General features: G+C 40.5%; 1 protein-coding gene across 4 annotated transcripts; it reads right to left on the reverse strand.

The window, feature by feature from the left end:
* Positions 1 to 1875: 1875 nt before the first annotated feature.
* Positions 1876 to 20851, reverse strand: mfge8b (milk fat globule EGF and factor V/VIII domain containing b). 4 transcript variants are annotated; one of them, XM_017033182.2, is made up of 11 exons: positions 20565 to 20849; positions 11832 to 11954; positions 11606 to 11737; positions 10978 to 11004; positions 5578 to 5691; positions 5182 to 5363; positions 4817 to 4972; positions 4250 to 4394; positions 3138 to 3340; positions 2891 to 3046; positions 1876 to 2110 (listed from the first exon to the last, which is right to left on the reverse strand). In XM_017033182.2, exons 1-11 carry the CDS (start codon positions 20776 to 20778, stop codon positions 1967 to 1969), a joined length of 1596 nt encoding a protein of 531 aa, XP_016888671.1. In that variant the 5' UTR covers positions 20779 to 20849; the 3' UTR covers positions 1876 to 1966. The 4 variants fall into 4 exon arrangements, with proteins under 4 accessions (XP_016888671.1, XP_008309697.2, XP_008309698.2 ...); XM_008311475.3 differs by having other exon boundaries at positions 3138 to 3322; positions 20565 to 20842; XM_008311476.3 differs by lacking the exon at positions 10978 to 11004 and having other exon boundaries at positions 20565 to 20851.
* Between the last annotated feature and the right edge of the window lie 199 nt (positions 20852 to 21050).

A 21050-nucleotide genomic window follows, 5' to 3' on the forward strand; every position in this document is an offset into this window, starting at 1 on the left:
GGCCCAGGGAATTTACACATATTGTAAAATCTTTGATACCATTGTTCATCCTCAGCCTCCCGACAACACTGCTCATGCATTTTTAAAAAGGTCCTTGAATTGTATTCATTGTTATCAAAACTACCACAGTATAATATTGCACAAGCCCATAATTTATAATTAATGGGGGAGAGCTGTTTTGAAAACTGACAGGAAGCACATGATGATATGGCAGGTCACGTTAGTTGTCCTGTGGAACAATAAGGAAAAAAAATCTGGATTGTATTTTGGTTTCTCTACTGCAGTCTTATCAGCACCTCCTCAGGTTTGAATGGGGAAAACAAATCAAGTGGACATCATAACAAACGTACTGCATTTTCCATGCCACATATTTTTACTACACAACCAGGGAAAAAGGCTTCTGTCAAGAACAAAAATACTATTTAACTAAAAAAAAATATTTTTTTTCTTATAACTGTATCAATAAATGCGTAAATACCTTTTCTTTAACACACAATACTGTTTTTTTTTTAAATTGCGTCTACTTAATTCAAATATCAAAACACAACCATCAAAGTGCCATAAAAAGTGAACGTGGGTGAGAACAAGTGGACACACAGCGGAGTGAGTGAGTGGATTAGTGTGGTTTCAGTAGCATTGGCTGTACGTGACATGAACATCTGTGCTGACCTGAGACGTCTGCTGCTGAGTTTTAACAATGCATGCAGTAAGTGGGTACTTATTGGTTTATTACTGCTCTTGACATCAGTGACACCAGTGTTCTGTCACTGCACAGTTACTGTTAGCAAGAGATTGAACACACGGGACGTTCAGCTGTTAAGATGATGCGAGAACCGAGAAGGAGCTCAACGCAAAAATGTAACAGGATACACGTCTGGGGAGGCAGCCAACGTCTAAACACTGCACTTACTGTTGTGTGGTTTTTTTTCTTCAATAATGACATGTCGTCGTATGGATTTGTCTTTCGGTTTGTGTGTCTCTACATCAGTGCACCATGTTTTTTTTTTTTACATATACTCAGAAGAACAAAAACCTGAGGATTTGTTGGCACAGAAACACACAACTTATACACACACAACAATTCACACACGGGGTCAGTAGAAATAAGATCTCATAGAGGAGTATTAGTTGGTTCATTAACTAGTAACTACTATTACTCTTTTACTGACTACTATAGTTGATATGTGAATACTGTTAACCCTCACTGTTGTCCTCCGGAGCAGGTTAAAGACATTTCATCGTACAAAATAATAATTGCCCGGAAAATACTAAAAAATATTGTTGCACACAAAATCTTTTTTTTTTCTCAAATAACACAACCCGTGTCAACAAGAAGAGTAAGAAATACTGTAGAAGGATGAATGGATCCTGTATCCTCTAAGACAACATACTGTATATTCAGTGTCTTGGGGGAGGGGTCAGCAGGGTGAGGTGCAATAAAGGGGGAGCTGTTAGAGAGAAGCTTATATGTACATCACCAGCCGTGGGTCTTGGAGGTTCCACGTCCCAGGTCCATCTGACCTGACCAGGGTTTGTTTGAGTTAAAACAGCACCAAGTGATAAAGCAGCAGCAGCAGCATGGCTACCTCTAATCTCACAAGAAAACAAAAAAGAAAGATTGACCAAATTTGATCTCATTAGGATTAAAAAAAAACAAAAAAAAAAACAAAATAGGAGAACATAACAACTAAAAATATGGCAGATTTCTGTAGAGGGAAGTCTAAGCCCTGGTGGCCATGGTTAAAGGTAGCACTGCCAACCAGCCAGGGATGGAGGTGAGGTGCTGCTCTGGTGTTTGCTGCCCCCTATGGCTGAGAGGAAAGCATTGTAGATGTAAAAAAAAAAAGGGCTGAGAGGAAAGCATTGTAGATAAGGGTAAACAAGAGGTGACAAGAGGGCAGGAGGTAGGTAAAGAGAGTGAGAGAGAGAGGGATGAAGTGAAGGAGAGACAGTGGTAAAGGCTGCTTTATTCATCACAGCCCAGGAGCTCCATCCTTAGGGTGATGCGCTCGTGCCAGTCCCAGGGCAGGACACGGACATATCGGCAGTAGAAGGGCGGGTCAAAGATGTTGATTTTGTGAACGTTGTTGTCACTGTTGCCCGGAAAAATCTAAACACAGAAGAGCAGACGGATCAAAGCTACTTTTAAAGATTCAAGTTTTTATATTGACAACACACCACTGTGTTTAAAACAGCAGTTTGAATTGTAATGAAAAGATGTTGTAAAATTAACACATGGTTACGAAATAATTCTATGAAAACACTACAAAGTTACAGCTTCTGGTGGGGTTCTGTTTTCTTGTGAACGTCTGAAAGGCAGAAAATTATACCATTACCTGACCGGCCTCTAAAGCCATGACGCAATCATGTAAAAGAAACTTTGGCAAGGGGAACAAACCCACACACAAATGCCATATAAATCCCCCCAAACCAGATTTAAGGCCCTATAATGAATTTCAGTTCTAAACATTTCATGGATTAGGTCAGAGCGAACACGGCCAGTTCTCCTCATGCTCCTCATTCACTGCTTTCATTTTATCTGGCAGAAATATGACTTTCTGGATGCACTGTGAAAGAATGCATGCCCAAAGCTAATTAGACACAGTGTCAACACGATTGGTTCCACCTGTGTACGAGCTGCACTTTACTTTTCCTTCGAAAAACACAAATTAGGGACCACTACAAACACCATTAAGGCCTTCTCTTCTCCCCAACATAATTGATTCAGCTTGTTAGCTCACATGTGTTTTTGTTCATAGCATTGCCCTAACATTTTAACATGAGTCCAAAGAATTGTGTAAAAAACTTCTTTGCAGCCACATATTTATACATCATAGATTTTTTTTATCGAGCTGAATCTTCAAACTTAGGTTTCTGTGAGTGGACTGACCCTGTCTTTATTGGTGGTCTCGTCCTTTACGACGGTCCAGGACCGCCCATCGTCACTGTGAGCCACTTTGAAGGCTGTGATGAACTGGATGGAGCCGAAGTCTTTGGCTCCCTGTGTGATGATCCCTGATATCTTCTTAGGAGATGTAAGGTCCACCTGAAGACACACAAACATGTATTTTTACCACAGTGTAAAAATAAACCCCCACACACACACACACCGTTCTGCCTTGTCCCGGTCTGTCTACCTGCAGCCACTCTGATTGGTTGTTGGTGGCGGCGGTCCAAGCATTAGTCTTGCCCTGTTTGTCCAGCCGAGCGTAGTGAGGGAGCCAGGTGAAGGCCTCGATGCCCCAGGTGCGGAAGGTGCTGGAGGCTGTAATCTGACGATCGGTCACCAGTCTGGACTTCATGCCCATGGGCTCTGAACAACCTGGAGTGGTTGAATACACTGTGAAGGTGAGACCAGGCAGAGTAACAGAGGGAGAGAAACAGGAGAAGACGAACGGAAGGACACAGGAAGACAGTGTGACAGACAAATGGCAGACAGGACATGGTGCAGGACAGGGAGTGTAAAAATACTGAGACGACATGAACTAATGGACCATATGTAGAACGGCAGCCACATACAGACTTGGTAGATCTTTAGTTCGAGCTTTAGGAGTCGACATAAGAATAGAAGTTGACACTCCAACCCAACACAACAACACACATTTAAAGTTTGTGTACAAGAAGGGAACTGCAATTATGGAGGAGAACAAATGGACAAAGAAACATCCAAGATCTACACAGAACAGAGGCTGAAGTGGGAAGACAACAGTTGACCTGTCGTGAGGCAGGAGGATTATCTACTGTCTGAGACAACAAAGTTAGGGTAAAAAGGTCAGGACAGGTCAGTTAAAAGGAAAACCATTCTGTTCTTTAATAAACAGAACAAACAAAATGCCTTTACTACAGAAACAATTTTTTTTTTGTTTGTTTTTTCCTAAGAAGCCGCCGACACGAGAACAGATCAGAAAAGAAAATGAAAACTGTCAGACAAATGTGTTCTCTGAGATCAAAAGTCTGAATCATGAATATTTGACACAGTCATTATCATTAGTCACAATATGTCCACGTGGTTTTAATAAGAACCTTTGAGATGACAGTTAAACAACAACCACAGGCAGTGGACATCTGGGCCTGAGGTGACTGACTGGGGGATAAAAATTAATTCGAGCCACTGAGGGAAGGACTAAAAAAATGTAAGGAGCTGATATACAATAAAAGATGATTACTAATTATTATAAGGATGTTCTTGTCTCTTTGTAGTAACACTGACAACCACTAAATGACATTTCATTCTTTAGTCATTGCCTACCGTTGAGCTCACATCCCACCAACTCCATGCGCAGAGTGCAGGCCTTGCGACAAACCACGGGAATGATGCGCATGTACTGGGCAATGATGGGAGGGTCAAACAGGTTGGTCTTGGTGCTGTCATTGTCCACATTTCCCACAAATATCTGGACAAGAAGAAGACAAAAATGCACTAAGCCATGGGATAAACTGATGTGGACATTACCTGTAATCTCAAGCACCAAAGATCATAGATGAGTCACAGTGTTTACAAAGTATGAACAGATTATTATGTAGAAGAATGGCCAGTGTTCTAGAGTTTTCTTCCACAGTCCAAAAATACACAGGATCAGGACAATTGGACTTTTGAAATTGACCGTAGGCATTAATGTAGGTATGAAATGTTCTTGGTCTCTATGTCTATGTGGCTCTGCAGGTTCAGGGTGTAGCCCACGCCCACCCTTTGACTGCAGGGATCATCCCACCCTCCCACCACAGTGAAGTGTTATGATCCACAGCCTTAGAGTAGAAGGTAAGTTTAACCATAAGATGACATGTTGTGCTGCAGCGTCCTGACAAATCTCCTTACGTGGTCCATTCTCTCTTCTTCCGTTCTGTACATGGTGTATGTTTTGCCATCCAGGCTGGACGCCACCTTGAAGGCTTTGATAAACTCAGCCGATCCAATGCGACTGGCACCTTGAGTGACGATTCCAGTGACACGCATCTTCCTCTTCAAGTTGATCTGGGAGTAATTCAAAGGAGAAACTGAAGGGAACTTTGAGCTGTACAACGCTATAAAATGAAGCATGAATTTGGAAAATATTCAACATGTAAAAAAAATGACATGGAAAAGTAAAGTGCCTGATTTTCTATTTGAACATCTCTCTGAGGACATCTGTCCTCGTTACAGACCTAGTCCACTTTTTTTGGACAGTCATTCTCTGGCCTCACCTGAATCCACGGGTTTCTATCATGTGCAGCAGAGCTCCAGGCGTTAACTAGTCCCTTGTTGTGCAGTCGTGCCAGCTCAGGCCCCCAGCGCTGCAGGCCCAGCAGGGTGTAACGCACTGATGAGGCTGAGATCTGGGACTCGGCGATGCCTCCACCCTCCATGCCGAGCAGAGAGATGCAGCCTGTGGAGAAGAATAAAATGACATTTCCACCCTTCAGGTAATGATGGTAATTTGTTATATTAGGAATAACAAATGTAAGTGCAAGTACATGTGATTTGTGTATTTATATGTATAAATCCACTTTGTATGCTCATAATTAATATCGAGTAGTGCCTGTCCTGTAGCCACATGGCCCTCAGCTGGGAGCATGTTGTTGTAGAGAGCAGACACTTACGCAGTTGGCAGTGTTTGCCCACATACGGAGACGGGCAGTGGCATTTAAAATCTCCTTCCAGGTCCCTGCAGGTGCCACCATTCAGACATGGCTGACCTACACAGTCATTTATATCTGCAGGGAGAAAGAAAAACAATGTAACTGACCAGGGCTGAATGAAAAACGGTTCACTGCTCAACTCTAATCAGCCGGTCTGTTTGAGATCACAGTTAGAGAGTGAGAATCACATGTCATGCTTCAGAATTAGGCCTGGATACTTTCTGAAGGAGGGGTTAGTTGAAGGAAGCCATGCCGAGAGGTCTGCAGCTGTAGGTGAAGGAAGGCCAGAGACGGGAGCTGGAGCCTGGATCAATAAGGCTCGTGTCAAAGACCCAGCTGCACCATGAGATCATGTGGTTGGAGAGCACAGTGGATGATGAAATACGGAGCAGTGTGAAGTCTCTGGCTCTGGTTGAACAATTTATTTTGAGGACATATTACAATATTCTTAAAATGTCTTCATTAAAAACCCCTTTCTAATTTAAAAACTGCATTTAAACTCCCCTGTAGTTCATTGTACTTCCTCCTGAGGGCACCCTCAGCAACATTGTTGGTTCAACTCATGTTATTTATTATGGTACTCTGAGGAATACCATTGAGACAGAACTCAATGCTGATGAATTCAAATTTATTTATTTGTCACCTTTAAGAATTCCCAGATTGGATTAGAAAAAAAAAACTGAAAAAGATTCACTTCTAGCGGATGTCTGCAGGATCCACGGGGGATTTAATTTCAATGTTTCAACTCTCACAAGCTGTTATGTTGAAGGTACAGGCAAACAAACCCAGGAACATGAAGGAAGGTACAGGCAAACAAACCCAGGAACACCAATGAGATGTCTCAAACTAACAAACACACACATGGCAGTATCTCCTCACCCACACACTGTTCCTATAAATAGCCTTGTGTCAAACATTCACATATACACTGGGATTAAAGGAACACTTTTCACTGATTCCTTAAATGGGCTCTTCCTTCATGCACATTCCAAAGGTTTGGTCTGGGAAATCACTCTAGTTCAGATTAAACTAAAATATTTTCAACTGCTTCACTGCTGTGACATGTTTCTTTTGGTGACAGTTACAGAGCTGGCACCTCAGACAGGCTGAGACACGCTGACGCATTCATTTTTAACAGTATCTGAACAGTATCAGGTTTTACTGGAGGAGCAGACGAGGATCTGCTTTGATTGTTTAAATAGTCTAAATATAATGGGGGCAGGAGGGGCAGAAGACAAAATGAGAAGTGGGTACAAAGTTATTATGAGCCATATTAAAAATACTTGCTACTTTTATTTCTTCCGTTCTGAAGTGACATCTCTGGACACTCACTCACTAAACTCTGACATCAGATGTGATTTTACATCCAAGATTTTTTATTGGTTTAAAATCCAAGATATTTAGAAATTCTTGAGTTCTTTTTAGAGTTTATCTTTGAGTACATGTGGTATTCACTTTGACTCACTATTTTGCCACTTTGTCCAAAAGTCAACTTTGCTGCCTCTAAAACTGAACTTCAACTTTGAGTTATATAATAATAATAAATATAATAATTCCTGCTTCTTCCATATACATTAAATACAATCTCTCAAGGAGCTAATGCAAAGGGACTAAAGAGCCATCTGTAGGTCAGGAGCCACAGGTTGAAGACCTACAGGTTGGGGACTGTAAGTCCATCAACTGTGACTATAATGAGGCATCAAACCAGTCATTTCCTACTGAGCACACAGACCAGAGTCCGGCACACACTTTCATCACATCACTAATTAATGACAGACAGGTGGAAACTCTGTTCCAAACCTGGTGTCTGCCTCCACTGGTGGGCAACTCTCAAGAGAGTCCAGTCGACGCACTAGAAAGACCCCACAGTCTTTAAGATGTAGTTTTATTTTATTTAATCTGATAATGTGTCGACCAGATTAGGGACAGTCTGACAAGGTCATGACATGACAGGGTCTGAGGCCACAATCACTAAAACAGATGTGTGTACTAACACGGCAGCAGTCAGTTTGTTTACTAGTCTTGACTCCACATGCCTGAAATGTATACAGTCACAATTCTCTGGTTACCTGTGGACACAAGACACACACACAGACGGACACACACACACACAGAGCTAATGATCCTGTCACAGCGATGGAAACAATACTGTCTCCCTGTCCTACACTGTATGAAGCAGCAGCTGCTCTCAGCACATACAGTATGGATGTAGGCGGCAGATCATGTGCCTGACCCCTGTCCACCGAAAAAACCAATAGCTTCCAACAGAAACTGCACACTACTGGGTTTGTCGATACCTGCCTCAGCATGAACTAAATGCCAATATGAACCTCACTTGAAACGAGAGCCGTATCAATACGACGGCAGCTTTTAGCACAACCAGCAAAGTCCACCATCCCTGGAGCAGGATTTGGACGTTAAAAAAATTGCTTAACAAAGAAGTCAGACTCTGGAGTAAAATGTTGTGTTCTCCAAACCCCTTACAGTGACTCCTTTGACGACGACCCCTTACCAGAGGTATTAAAATACTAAAGATATATACATCATTAAAACAAAAATAAAATCAACAGTTACTCCTTTTTATTGTGTCATTTTAAAATTATCAAAAAAATATTTGTTTTTAGTCCCTTCCTCCCTGGTTGCCATAGTTCAACAACTGAGGGAATGTTTAAAAGATGTAATGATCACCATTCAGAGCCACAACATCATTATTAAATAGAAAAAAGAGAGCGATAGGTTTCCAGATGTGTCATTTTGGAGCAGCAGAACGAGCCGCAGCAGGACCCAGAATAGCTGTAAACGGGACGTCAGCCAGAGTGCCACCGTGTGCTCAAACGTCTGATGCCATAACGTTTATTTACAGAGCAAATATATTTTTAAAGCTGTGATTCTAAGCACTTAGCATTAAAACAGATGAAGGCATGGTCACCTTAGATCCTCCGTGCTTCAGCTGTGGTTATTTAAGTTTACAGCCTGGACTGACTGCGTTAAATACAATAAATGTCAATTAAAGTTGTATAATTTATTGAATTAAATTGTTATTTATTTTATTAATCAGAACACTGACATTAAAAATGATTTAAATCAGAAAAATAATTATAATAAATATCATCCAAACAACCCTGTTGTGAATTCATTTGGTGTGACCAAAAATTAGACTTGGATAATAACAACAGATTTTTCCTTGCTACACAACACAACATGTTTATTTTTGAGGGACAATTATAGTTTAAACATCAAAACCAAAATCCAAAGCACTCTCATCATCCAATGTTTGGCAGAGGAAGAAAATCTGTCCTGAGCAAACACTCAAGGTTATTATTTTTTTTCCACTACAAGAAGTAGTAACAGTACTCTGGAAAGTACCACGACCTGTGCTTTTTCATACTGTACTTATATATTACAATAAATCCTGCCTTATCTAACAACACAAGGAAACATTATTCCCCTGGATGTCAAGAAAGCATGTAAAAACATTACATTTTTGTACTGTACCACACTGGGTGTGTCACTTTTTTGGTGCTTTTTTTTTTAAATTTTTGATATATTTTTTATTCATTTCTATAGGAAAAGTGAATTAACGTCAGCATTCAGGCCGAGGAAACGCTGTGAGTCAGGACATACCAATGCGATGAAATCACCTTATCTTTATAGAAAAAACATGTTCTACTTTTTGAGAAAGTGTTTCAAATCTCAAAAGAGAAACCTTGTTTTGTTTGGGTTTTTTAAAAAAAGGCAAGTTCTGTCAGATCTGTGAGCAACACAAACTGTAATACATGCAGGATACACACTTATTTTACTCAGTAGGGGGCACAGAGCCAAGTCTGCCCACACTACCACATCCTGGGAGGAGCAGAAAACTTAACAGACCAGCACACACACACACACACACACACACACACACATCCCTTGGCTTCATCCTGTAGCAAATAACTGCATTTATCTGATGCAAAAATCTAGGATTTGGAGACTGCCAGTAGGAAAGACTAATGCACACAGACTGTTTCCAGCACAGACATTCAAAGTGAACAGCTTTCCTTACTTCTTTTCTCCTCCATCTTTTTATCCATCCACCCATTTGTCCGTCTATTTATTTGTGGCCATACTCCACCACCACCCATAAAGGCTTTTAGAGCAATTTGATGAGACAGTCAGAATTGCAGCCGCCAGACTTGAGTAGAGAGTGTGACATTGTCAGGAGGGCAGACTTAATTCACCGTTCCGCCTACACGTTCACTTTTTCGCCCGGCAACAGGAGCAGCGATGACGTTGTGCATGGGCCGCCACTTTCTGTTGGCTGGACTGGAACAAGGGCTAAACCGTGTGTGCACGTGTATGCTAAACAGTCTCTATATCAGACCCAGAGCTCAACTGTGTGTTGGTTTACCAAGAGATATGGGGTAGAGACGCAGAGATTTTTGGTCGTTTTCACATCTGTTTCTCATGGAATTTTTTTTCTTTTTTCTCCTTTGAAAGTGCTGACAATTCCAAAATAAGTAAGAATAAAGACATAGGGGAGAGGTAACCCCCCGTTTTGGCCTAGACAAAACATCCTTCTGCAGGGATTTTTTTTTCTATTTTTGTTTTTTCAGAATGCTGTATTTTTGCAGAAAGGAAAATATAGTACAGTACAGAGAGCTCACGTTTCCAAACATCTTTTTCACTCTTTTGACTGTGTCTGTTCCAGCATTGGCGCTGGCTGCTTCACCCACACACACTTAAACAAAAGCCCAAATTAAAGAACACTTTAAGTGTCACAACACGGTCCTCTTGGCCGTGAATGAAGGGGTTCCTCCCTGGTTCACATAACCAGCGTGGTCAAATAAATTCCCCCTCATCAGTATTTGCGAGGCCTTATCTAATTAGTGTAAATGGCTGCTCTGCAGCAGCCGTGTTCTCTGGCAGCTCACTCTCACTCTCCTTCAAAAATGACTTGTATAGATTTTTATGAGCTGTGATTTGTGGTTCTCGGTGGTTAAACACAAATGGATAACTGGGACTGTTATTATAAAAGACAAATGAGGGCTTTGGGCACAAATATGAGTGTGGAGAATCAGATTATTATAGATGCTATTTTTGACCAAGACAGCACTGTATTATCACTCGTCTCTAAGAAAGAAAAAAAGATGATATCTTCTTCTCAGAGATGGGTGCACTGTTACTGTTACATCCTACAGTGACTGCTGCTGGACCTGGCTGCCTACAAAGAGGAGAAAATGTTAACCTTAGCAGTTTCCCACTGTGTTTGTGGGAAATGCAGGTCTGATGCAGCCAGTAGAACAGAGAGTACCCAGATGCAAGAAGCAAGTGTTAAAGCGCACACATGCGCACACACACATTCACTCTTCAGTTTCCTTTTACCTTCTTTCAAATCTGCCCCCTGGACACCTAGGATAAGAAGGCACACATAATCAAACACAGATGCACTTCCGTTTTGCCTAAAAGATTCTTGCTGATATATTCCTTTTTTTTTCCGCCTTTTTTTTTGGCTGTTGTTGTTGTGCCGTCATCTCGTGCAAGCAGTAGCCATCTGTCTCTGTACATGTAGTGTGTGTCTGTGGGGCTGGAGGCAGCATTAGAAGAGCAGCACATGTTCCCACACAGTCATTTCCCCTCTTCCATGCCGACCCTGACTGAACCCATCCAGGTCTGAGTGATGTGTGAATGGAGCTCACATAAGGAGGACAGCTGCCTGTCTGGTGTCCAGCTCCCACGGCAGCTGTCCTCAGGTTAATGTGTCAGTTTAGACAAATTAACGCTGGACGTCAGTGGATTGTTAAACTGTCATGTAACTGTTTTTTTTTATTGATTTCATCCTTCAGTTCTTCAGTGCATTCTTCAGTCAGTACTCATTCCTTAGCATCAACCATTTACATTTTGCCTATAAATTTAAACAATATAATCTGGCAACAATCAAGTGATCTATCCTCAGATTACCAGTGGTTCTACAGTTTGCTGCTAAGTCAATTTAATGATGGAGGAGACTTACTGTTCTGACAGTGGAATCCTTCAAAGCCCGGCTGACACTTGCAGATATATTCACTGAAGACGTCTCCCCTACGGGTGAGGCCCGTCACCTCGCAGAGGCCATCATTTTTGCAGGGGTTGGGCACGCAGGGTCCTTTAGTTGCCAGAGAAAAAAGAAATGCAGATTAAGGAGTGCAGGAGATTTTAATTTGCAATTTTCAACTGGGAAACATCGATGATTGACCCACCTATCGCTGTCTCGTTGCAGGTATCTCCAGAGAAGCCATCAGGACAGATACAGATGAAGGGAGCTCCTGCTCCAGTCACACAAGTGCCACCATTACTGCACACATTCACTTTACAGTAGTCACCTGCAGACAGAGGGTGTGACAGGTTGAATGGTTCTGGACAGTCTACTGTCACACAATGACAAACAGAAACAAGCAGCTGACAGGTAGCTGAGGGGGAAGCAGAAATGTGCCAATTAAGAACAATAGCACTGACGTTTCTGAAAGTCACAGCTGGTCTGCACTCAGCCGACACAAATCGGAGAGCATTCATTTTCCTTCGAACGGTGTCTTTTTAAATATGACACCAGGTTTGGCTTGATCTTTCACATCCGTAGATATGTGAGAGTTGAACATTTTACTGCTGTATATCATATTCTCAGGATGTATCAGGATCCTTTCCTGATACATCCTGAGAATATGACTGCATCAGTACAAACTTGTAGGTGGTTTAAGTAGATCAGTGTTTTTCTGGCATTAAAACTACATTCTAAAGGTTTTTTTTAACAAGCCAGGGTGTAAAGTGTTCCTGTGAATTTTTGTCCAAAAAAGGTCATGTTTTTTCTTTGAACTTATTTTCATTTGCCAGTTCATTCCTTTTTTTTTTTTTTTTTTTTTTTTTTGACCCGGGGAAAAAAGTGAAAACAGCCTCCTGCGGTTTGGGTGAACAGCTGAGTAAGCCATCACTGCTCTGTAAACAGCACAAAGTCTGGATGCTTCCACCGGCTTCACCACTGACTGGTATGAATCTGACAATCTGGCAACAGTCTGGACACCAGGGAAATCATGACATGTAAAAGTGGGTGGAGGAAAAAAGAAGGGGATGTGAGGGCGGGAAGTGGTTTTCAACAGGGAACACCAATTGAGATATGATTTAGCATCAGTGGGTGTTTCACTACACATGGATATCCGTGATGACTTCAAATCTATGGTATCTCTGAAAAGAAAAAGGTACAAATTATGAATTCAGATAAGTGGTCTGAACAGCTAAGCTAAAGCCTTGATATATGGTCTAAACAATATACCACATGTAATTACAGTTAACAGCTATATGGTCTGAACAATATGCCACATGTAATTACAGTTATCCACACATACACCACATAGCACCGTGGAAATTTACTTTTAAATTATACATTTCAAAACTAATTTGTCACTTTAAATATGGAGGAAGTGAATCGTCGGGGTGCACTTTAACACCGGCGGAAACAGGGATGGCATTTCCGAGTTAACACTTATCATTTGGATAATTGTTCACGAGATTGAGGTCAAACCCATGTGTGAAACTGGCGCTTTACAGTACGTGTGGTGCCGTTACGTCCCAGTTCTGACCACATTTTTCTTTTACTTAGAAGAAAGCAAAGTGCAGGAAATACATATTTTTCACCACTCTATTTGTATGTGCCCAAAATAACCCTTAAAAGACACTTAAAAACATCTTCTAACATCGTCTAACACTGTGTAAACTCTCATTTGAGAAAGTCTAACACTGTGTAAACTCTCATTTGACTTTGCTTTTAACAACAGATGTACTGTACAAGCCAAGCCAAGGTCCATTATCCAGGAGAGTATCCTTGAATTGCGTAGGGAAGAGGAGGGAACATGCTAAAGAAAAGAACCCACTCTGCCAACATCCTGTCTGGCTGTTTATGCACTGAACTGCATTCCCAGTGTTATCTGAGCTATATCCAATGCCTTGGCCTTCAAGTTCTATCATTTCTCATAACACTGTTAGTAGGGAGGCTTGGCTGGCACACACTTATCCCAAGACTATGGCCTCTTTATCTCAAGGAGAAATTCATTTTGATACTGGCAGACTGCTAGTGTCAGGAAGCTCACAAAAGGAGGAAAACATGACGTTTGACTCAAACAGCTGGACTGATAAACTTGTGACATTTCAGATAAAGATTCCAAAGTTAAAACATCCACAAAGGCTACTTCCCACCACCTCCCTCAACCTTAAGAAACAAAGAGAGGGACTGCATGGACGTTTCTAACAAACAAACTACCCCAGTAATTTTAATGCAAACTTTTGGAAAATCAACTCAGTAGGTGACACTGGAGATACTGACTATTGTAAATTATAAATCTAAAAACAAAACCTTTAAAGAGAACACAATTTCAGTGGTTTTTATGGAATGTAGGTGGGTGTGTTTTTTAAATTTTAAATCCCTTTTTTCACTAAGACCACAGGCAACTGCGTTTTTTTAGTCATCCTTCTCACAAAACAAGAAAACCCAAACAAAAAAGGATGAGGGAAAAAAAACACCTTCACAGAGGTTAAAAAACAAAAGTCTCAGTAGACATTGCATGTGGTCTGCTGTGACTGAAGGGTAACGAAGTCAAAGGACTGTTATTGAGGAAATTATATTAGCCCTGAATTAGTCAAGGTGGTCAGCAGAGAGACAGTGGTCAAACCACCAAATGCTTCGTGAAAATCCCAGAAGTGATGCCACTGTCGATGGAAAACCACATCAGTGAGAAATTACACACTGATGTAAACTACATTTTTCCCTTCACTATTTAAACTTTTCCACACTAGACTTTCAAAAATGATGGCATCTTGAATATGTCACTGCACAAGTGTCTTGAGAAAGCAAAAAGATCTGGCTTTGGATTCAGCCAGTTGAAGAAAATAAGCAGTTTTGTCTTGTGTGGTTTTCCTCTAATTGAAAGCTCTGCTGCAGTTTCAGAGAAAACAGACTTGTTCTTCTCTATTATCCAAACACACAGCTGTGGGTAAACATATGGTGGAAATATATATCGGAAATTTGGATTTCCCACAGAATCTTGGAGCTGGGAATATTTGTGTACCTCACGATTCCAATTGATTATGAGGACAATTATTATAAATGCATTATAAAAATGATTATGAGACAACTATTCAAATTTGTAGAAAATTCAATGACAAATGCATTATAATATTACAAATTTTATTAACTACAAATATCTCATGGAGGAAAGAGGATTCCACAGAAAAACACTAACAGCTCAATGTAGTTAATTTAATTTGATTACTAAGCAATTCTTTAAGGAACATTCACAATGTGATGACAAGTTAGGCCAGAAATGTTGGCCTTTCAACATGTAAAGACTGTCATAGATGTAAACTGACCACATGAACTTATCAAGGCCATCCATCGGTAAATGACGCGGTGCTGTGCTGGTAAATACAGTGTATAATACTGTCTATTTGTAATTTACGGTTTATAACTGTGGCCAATGATTCAACAAGTTGGAGCCTTTTAGATTCTCTTCATTCCCTAATAAATTATAAAAACCACAACCATAACCACAGTGAGATACTGTCTGTCACATTGGTATAATTAGCATCTAGATACCCAATACTTGCCCAAATTACATCAGTGTTAAATGTGCCCGAATTTAGGACTCAACCTCAGCGACAGATTAGGTAAGGTATGTAAAGTTATGTTTGGCAGAACAACCCATTTCCACAGGGCATTGTGTTTTTATTTTTTATTTCTTGTGAGTCACGTCAATGCCTTTCCCATGATGCTTCAGCCTCATGATGACACTCAAATACCAGGGCAACAACACCAATTAGTTGGAGTCAACAACATATAACAATTGAGTCAGCAGTGGGTGAGATTCATAGGCGTGAAACAGACTCAGATTTGAAAACTGGATATTATCAAGATTAGAAACTTGAGAGTAAAAGTATTAAACAAACTTGTGGGAAAGGGAACTGAAAGATTATGAACATTACTGACAAACACAACTAATGTAGTGCATTTGCAGATGAATAATGTTAAGGTTTTTCCAAAACCAGATTCAGACTTCATGTGGTTTGAGTGACTGTTCTGCTGGAGCAGGGTGTGAAGTTTGGCATAAACCTTTCCAACAGTCGTCTGTTTACTTCAAGAGAAAAACAACTGTTAACGGTAGAACAATACACAGCATGTTCATGCATGTCTCCCCTTGAAACTCTACAAAGGAATGACATTATTGTCCTTACGGCGATGCAAGCAGCCAAGTCAACACATTTGACCTATGTCTGTTCAATGGACACAACAGAAGAAAATAACCTTTTTATTAAGACAAGCAGTAAAGGCTGGAAGGATGGGGGCTTTTTAGGAGTCATCTAAGGGCTCTGCTGCCACATGGTTTTGAACATGAGGGAACCATTTGAGGACACAAGGACGAGGGGTGAGCACTATAAGGACAGTAGTGGAAACACAAACTGTCAGCAGTTAAAGAGGTCATTTATTACAATGGAGAAAAAGACATCAGGTCGTTGAATTTTCAAAAATGAGGCTGGTTAAAGTTAATGTGAATGCATACGAATGCTTTACATTAACATCAAAAAATACATTCACAAATCACTAACAGTGTTGGTCTGTGTGCTTGTTTGCGTCAGTGCCCTGTGTGCCCAGAGGCCTGAGAACAGTAAACACTCTGCTCTGTCACACACATGTTGGTGCATATAGGCTGGCATGAAAATGTGGGAACTCAGTGTTCCAGAAACCATTAAAGTAACGCCTTACACACACGCACACAGAAAGTCCAGTCTGGTTAAACATGTGCTGATGTATAATGAAAAGTCCTAAGACCTGTCGAGTGCTTATCTGGTGTGATTAGCTGCCGCTGCTAAATTGCCCCAAGTGCTGAAGAAATTAGAATGAGAGTATGTGAACATGAATTACCAGGAGGAGGATTTATCAAGGTCAGGCCTTCTTTAATCCTTAAATAACCCAGATTTTTTTTTTTATTAAAAATGAAGATCAAGAAGACGACTCCTGATAAAGATGATTTTCCTGTAACCTTACTGCACCACTCTAAAGAAGCACAGCCATCTGCTGCTGTTCAAAAAATAAATAAATAAAAATCAAAACAATCATAGCCAGCGTCTAAAAATACACAAGCGTCACACACCATCAACAGCATAACAAGCTTTTCTCTAAAGAACTAGGCACAGTGTTTTAAAAATCGAAATGCACTGTTATATAACTAGTTACAGATATAGATTAACAAATCCTCTAGAATGTATGTGGTAAGATTTTACCCACTAAACATTTTAACTTTAATGATGTGTATGTGTATGAGTAAGACGGAGGAAACGGTCAGACCGGAGATTCTAATCAAGTGGCCAAAATTAGAACACAATTCATATGGCTATGAAAAATTCAGTAAGCCATTCTGAATTCAGATGGAAGACAGTGAGTCTGCACTTCTGATATTATAAAGGACAAGTACAAAGACGGAGCTGAAGGACATCTGATGAATATAACAAAAGAGTTATTCAGAAGTGCATACTTTATTGAATACATCCCTAGGAGACTTTTTAAACAATCCTACACTTGTTTCATTGTGTTTTTAAAAGTCAATTTACGCAGTGAAATCATATTTTCATTATCAATATTTCTCAAGTGCATTGCCTTACAACTCATATCAGCAAGTGAACTCATCACATTATTTGGAACACTCGACTGCAGATTCAACTGCAAATTTGCAAAAGTGCCTAGGTGTAAGGTTTTAACAACTGTTTCTTGACCTTGCTTTAACTATTGTAAATGACAGAGACTCAACAGCTGGAACATGTGTAGCCCTTTTCCCACATTTGCATTCCTACTCTGTGGGATTCCTCAGGATTCATTCTCCCTTTTGCTGGTGAGAAGAACGGTGTGAAATATCTCACGGTCTGTATCTCTACATGAGGTGGCTGTGTATGCTGTGACAGGGTGGAGATTCAGTGCCCCAAAACCTACACCTTAACCTGGTAAATGTTTGGAGGACTGAGTTGGGTCATTACATGAAGAAGAAGATCACCAGTTCCAGCCCCTAGTGGTTTATCTGTATGGAGTTTATTTACTCTATTTTAGCCCTTATTTACCTTTATTAAATTAATTTAAGTTACATTCACTGGTAATTATTTTGATGTAGAGCATGACCTAGTTTTCTTGGCCAGTCACAGTAACAAACAAACTCAAATCTTAGTTGAACCCTGTTCAGTTTGTTGACAAATAAACCATAGGCTATTTCCAAAGGTATGTTGACCTAACGGTGACTTTAAAGTGTTTCAGTTCACCTACATATACCAATCAAAAACAAACACAAACTTCTCACATGCTACTGGGCAAACATCTGGCTATATTTAGCCTGGGTTCAGTCAGCTGCCCATGGTGAGATCATATCACACAGAAACACTGTTTTCTACTCCCTTAAGAGTTATTAGAGAGAACAAATTGTCCGCCTGACGTACAATCAATAAAACTGAGGAAAAGGAAAAAAAACTTTCATTCAGCTTGTATTTGGTGCCGTTTACATCCTACATGGCACAGCAGTAATTTGGTGCTGTTTACATCCTACATGGCACAGCAGTAAGCAGACACCACCAGCCTACCAATCACCACTATCTCCCACCCACAAAATTCCCTGGTGGTGTTGACAAGGACTAAACGCTGTTGTGGGTGGAAGTTCCCCGGGATGTCTGTGTTGGCTGCTGTACCCGGAAAAATTACTTGTCGATGTGGTCAGTGTAACCACACCTATTCTCTGGGCCCACTTCGTCCACGAGCCTGAAAGAGCAAAGTTGTTAGCTTTACTTTTTTCCTTCATACTGTTAATGTCCATTAAAACAACTGTGTAGTAAAAGGGAATCCATGCCATGTCCATGAAATTGTATGAAAATGTAGCATGCCACAAAAAATAAACTCTAAATCTATGGTAGTAATCAAATTAAACTAACTTTGAATTTGTAACATCAAAATTAAACGATTTCCGATACAGTGTGTGTTATGACAAAATTATATTTGACTTTCACTGCCATTGATGGAGATGCTACCCATTATCTGTTCTCTGGTTCCTGTAAGACCTTGACAATTGCATGCTCATACTCCCTGTTTCTGAGTTTCTGTCAAGCCAGATAATCTCACAGGTGGCGATGGTTCTTAGGGCACGTGCTCCCACTCGTATTCTTGTACGCACACACAAATGTATCCAGCACACTATAAATGTAACTTGTAACTCGCTTGCAACATGCACTTTTATCTGCATATGTAATTCAAAGTGGCTACAGTGTGTAGGAAGGGGATTTAACTGTGGACAAAAGGACAGAAAACCACATGTTGCTAATTTTCTATCTAATAACGTTTTGCTGATTTCATGAGTTACACTTCCCCAAAACTAATGGATATATGGTCAAAAATGGAAGTAATTAATGAAATGAAATTACCTCTTTTACTGGCAGTGATGGTGGTTCCCAATTCTATGGATATATTTTTTTTTTATTATTATTATTAGCTCTTTATTTACACCAGAAACTGTTTGATCTACTGACACCGCCGTGTTTAATCAACATGCTTTTAAATAAGACAGCAGTAGACTGAACTGGCACAGCAAGGGGTCTGAAAAAAAACTACTGTGAATTATTTCTTTCTATGCATCAATAATGTCAAGATTGGATAATCAACGACACTATAGGGACACTTCACTTGTCCATGTTTAAAATTCAAACAGCAGCAAGTAAAGTAATTCAGCAGAAATACTTTCAAATACTTCATGGGTTTTTCATAGCACCACACCAGATTATGAATCCTCCTGTCTTTCAAAGAGTGTGGAATAGGCATTTCCACATTCGGAAAGTACAGCGTCATACAAAGGAAAACATTTGTGCGACATGTGCCTGAGCAGAAGGGTAGGCAGGAAAATCAGGCCATTTTACCGCTTTGTACATCGCCCTGAATGTGTCTGATGAATAGAAAGGCGGACAAAGCCAAGTGCCAATGGCATGGGGTAAACACTCAAGGAGTAAAATAACCAGCCTTATCAGTCATGCTTTTCAAATGGGTCACTGAGCAAAAATGTGCAATTATGTAACTACACTACACAAGAGGCCAAAGAGCAAAGTGGAAAACATCCATATTCACAAACAAAAGTATCTTCATGATGTCTTTTTCCACACCACGTATCTATACCTCACAGTGTTGTGCGGGTGCGGACAAATGTCAGGGGGGTTCGTGTGACATACGGAAACCAGAGGGAGTGAATGATATCTGCTTTGAAGGCAGTAGCTCTGTCTAAAAGACAGGATTCTAAGCAGAAGGTGGTATAGATTAAGATGCTGACGTTTTCATTGGGATTGACCAGGATGGACAGAAAGATGGAAGAACAGCTATGCGTCTGTTGAGCAGTGTGAATAGTGTTGCTTTCATATTGTACCAGTTTAAATGAAGATGAAGAAGTCATCAAAAAAGAATCAGGGATGTGGTAAGATGGCATGGAAGATGAAACTCCAAACAAAGGGAGCAGACAAAGAAGGAGACGATGATGATGATGACAATGAACACATGATAAAGCACTGTGGAAAAACAGTTGGTTTTTTATTTATTTAATTCAGATACTTTCTTTATTTGGAGCTCTATGTTTAAACTCCTGCAATGGAAAAGCTAAATGCCAAAATGCCTAGTGTGTCCACTTGATTAGGTACACTTGTCCACCCACAATCGTTGTCTGCTCGGACACTCGGAAAAGCAAGGGTTTTCAAATACAGAAAAACAAAAACAAACACTCACTCACTCACTGTGTTAACAATGTCGTCAACAACAATAGTAAAGACTATAAAGAAAATACACAAACGCCGGAGAGGAAACCACTTGACGGTTTAACGGCTGAAGTCCTTTAGCGTAACGGAAGAGTAGATTTGAAAGGTAAACAAGCGCAGAGAGGAAAACTTACCGTTGACTCCGAGGACCGCGGCAGCTGAGAAAAGTTGCAGCCAAATGAAAAGGCGCCTGTTGTCATTCATGGCTGAGCTTTTCTTCGGTGTTTTAATATCTGGACTTGTTTTGATGCGAGGAAGTTGGAGGTTGAAGGACAGCGAAGCTCTGGAGGGAGAAGTGGCGGAGGCTCGGGCTTGGTGTGCGGCTCTAAAGTCCCAGGCAGCAGGCATAGAGCAGGAGCACGTGGACCTGTGCTGTCAGCCAATAGCAACGGTGCTTTTAATTGTAGCTCCGCCCTTTGCTTCCCGCTGTTGTTGGAAAAAAGCCCACGCAGAGACGGCAATAAATTACCATAGAAACAAAAGCAGCGTTTTGCTAATGCGCTGCAATGAAATGAGAGTCTGGAAAAAAGACATATTGAGCAAAAAAAAAGAAGAAAAAAGAAACATAAAAAACTGTCACTTTGGACCTTAGACTGTTTATAAGAAAAGGTAAAGACCAT

This window comes from Cynoglossus semilaevis, chromosome 6, assembly GCF_000523025.1.
Source record: "Cynoglossus semilaevis isolate Cse_v1.0 chromosome 6, Cse_v1.0, whole genome shotgun sequence".
Taxonomy (NCBI): Eukaryota; Metazoa; Chordata; class Actinopteri; order Pleuronectiformes; family Cynoglossidae; genus Cynoglossus; species Cynoglossus semilaevis.

What these genes read in the sequence shown, in the direction of transcription:
- mfge8b (XM_017033182.2), bottom strand. Translation starts at nt 20,778, where the DNA reads ATGCCTGCTGCCTGGGACTTTAGAGCCGCACACCAAGCCCGAGCCTCC. An exon ending in AAGAAGAGAGAATGGACCAC is followed by an intron (nt 4,395 to 4,816) that starts GTAAGGAGATTT and finishes CTTCTTGTCCAG; the next exon opens with ATATTTGTGGGAAATGTGGA. An exon ending in AGACCACCAATAAAGACAGG is followed by an intron (nt 2,111 to 2,890) that starts GTCAGTCCACTC and finishes TTCTGTGTTTAG; the next exon opens with ATTTTTCCGGGCAACAGTGA.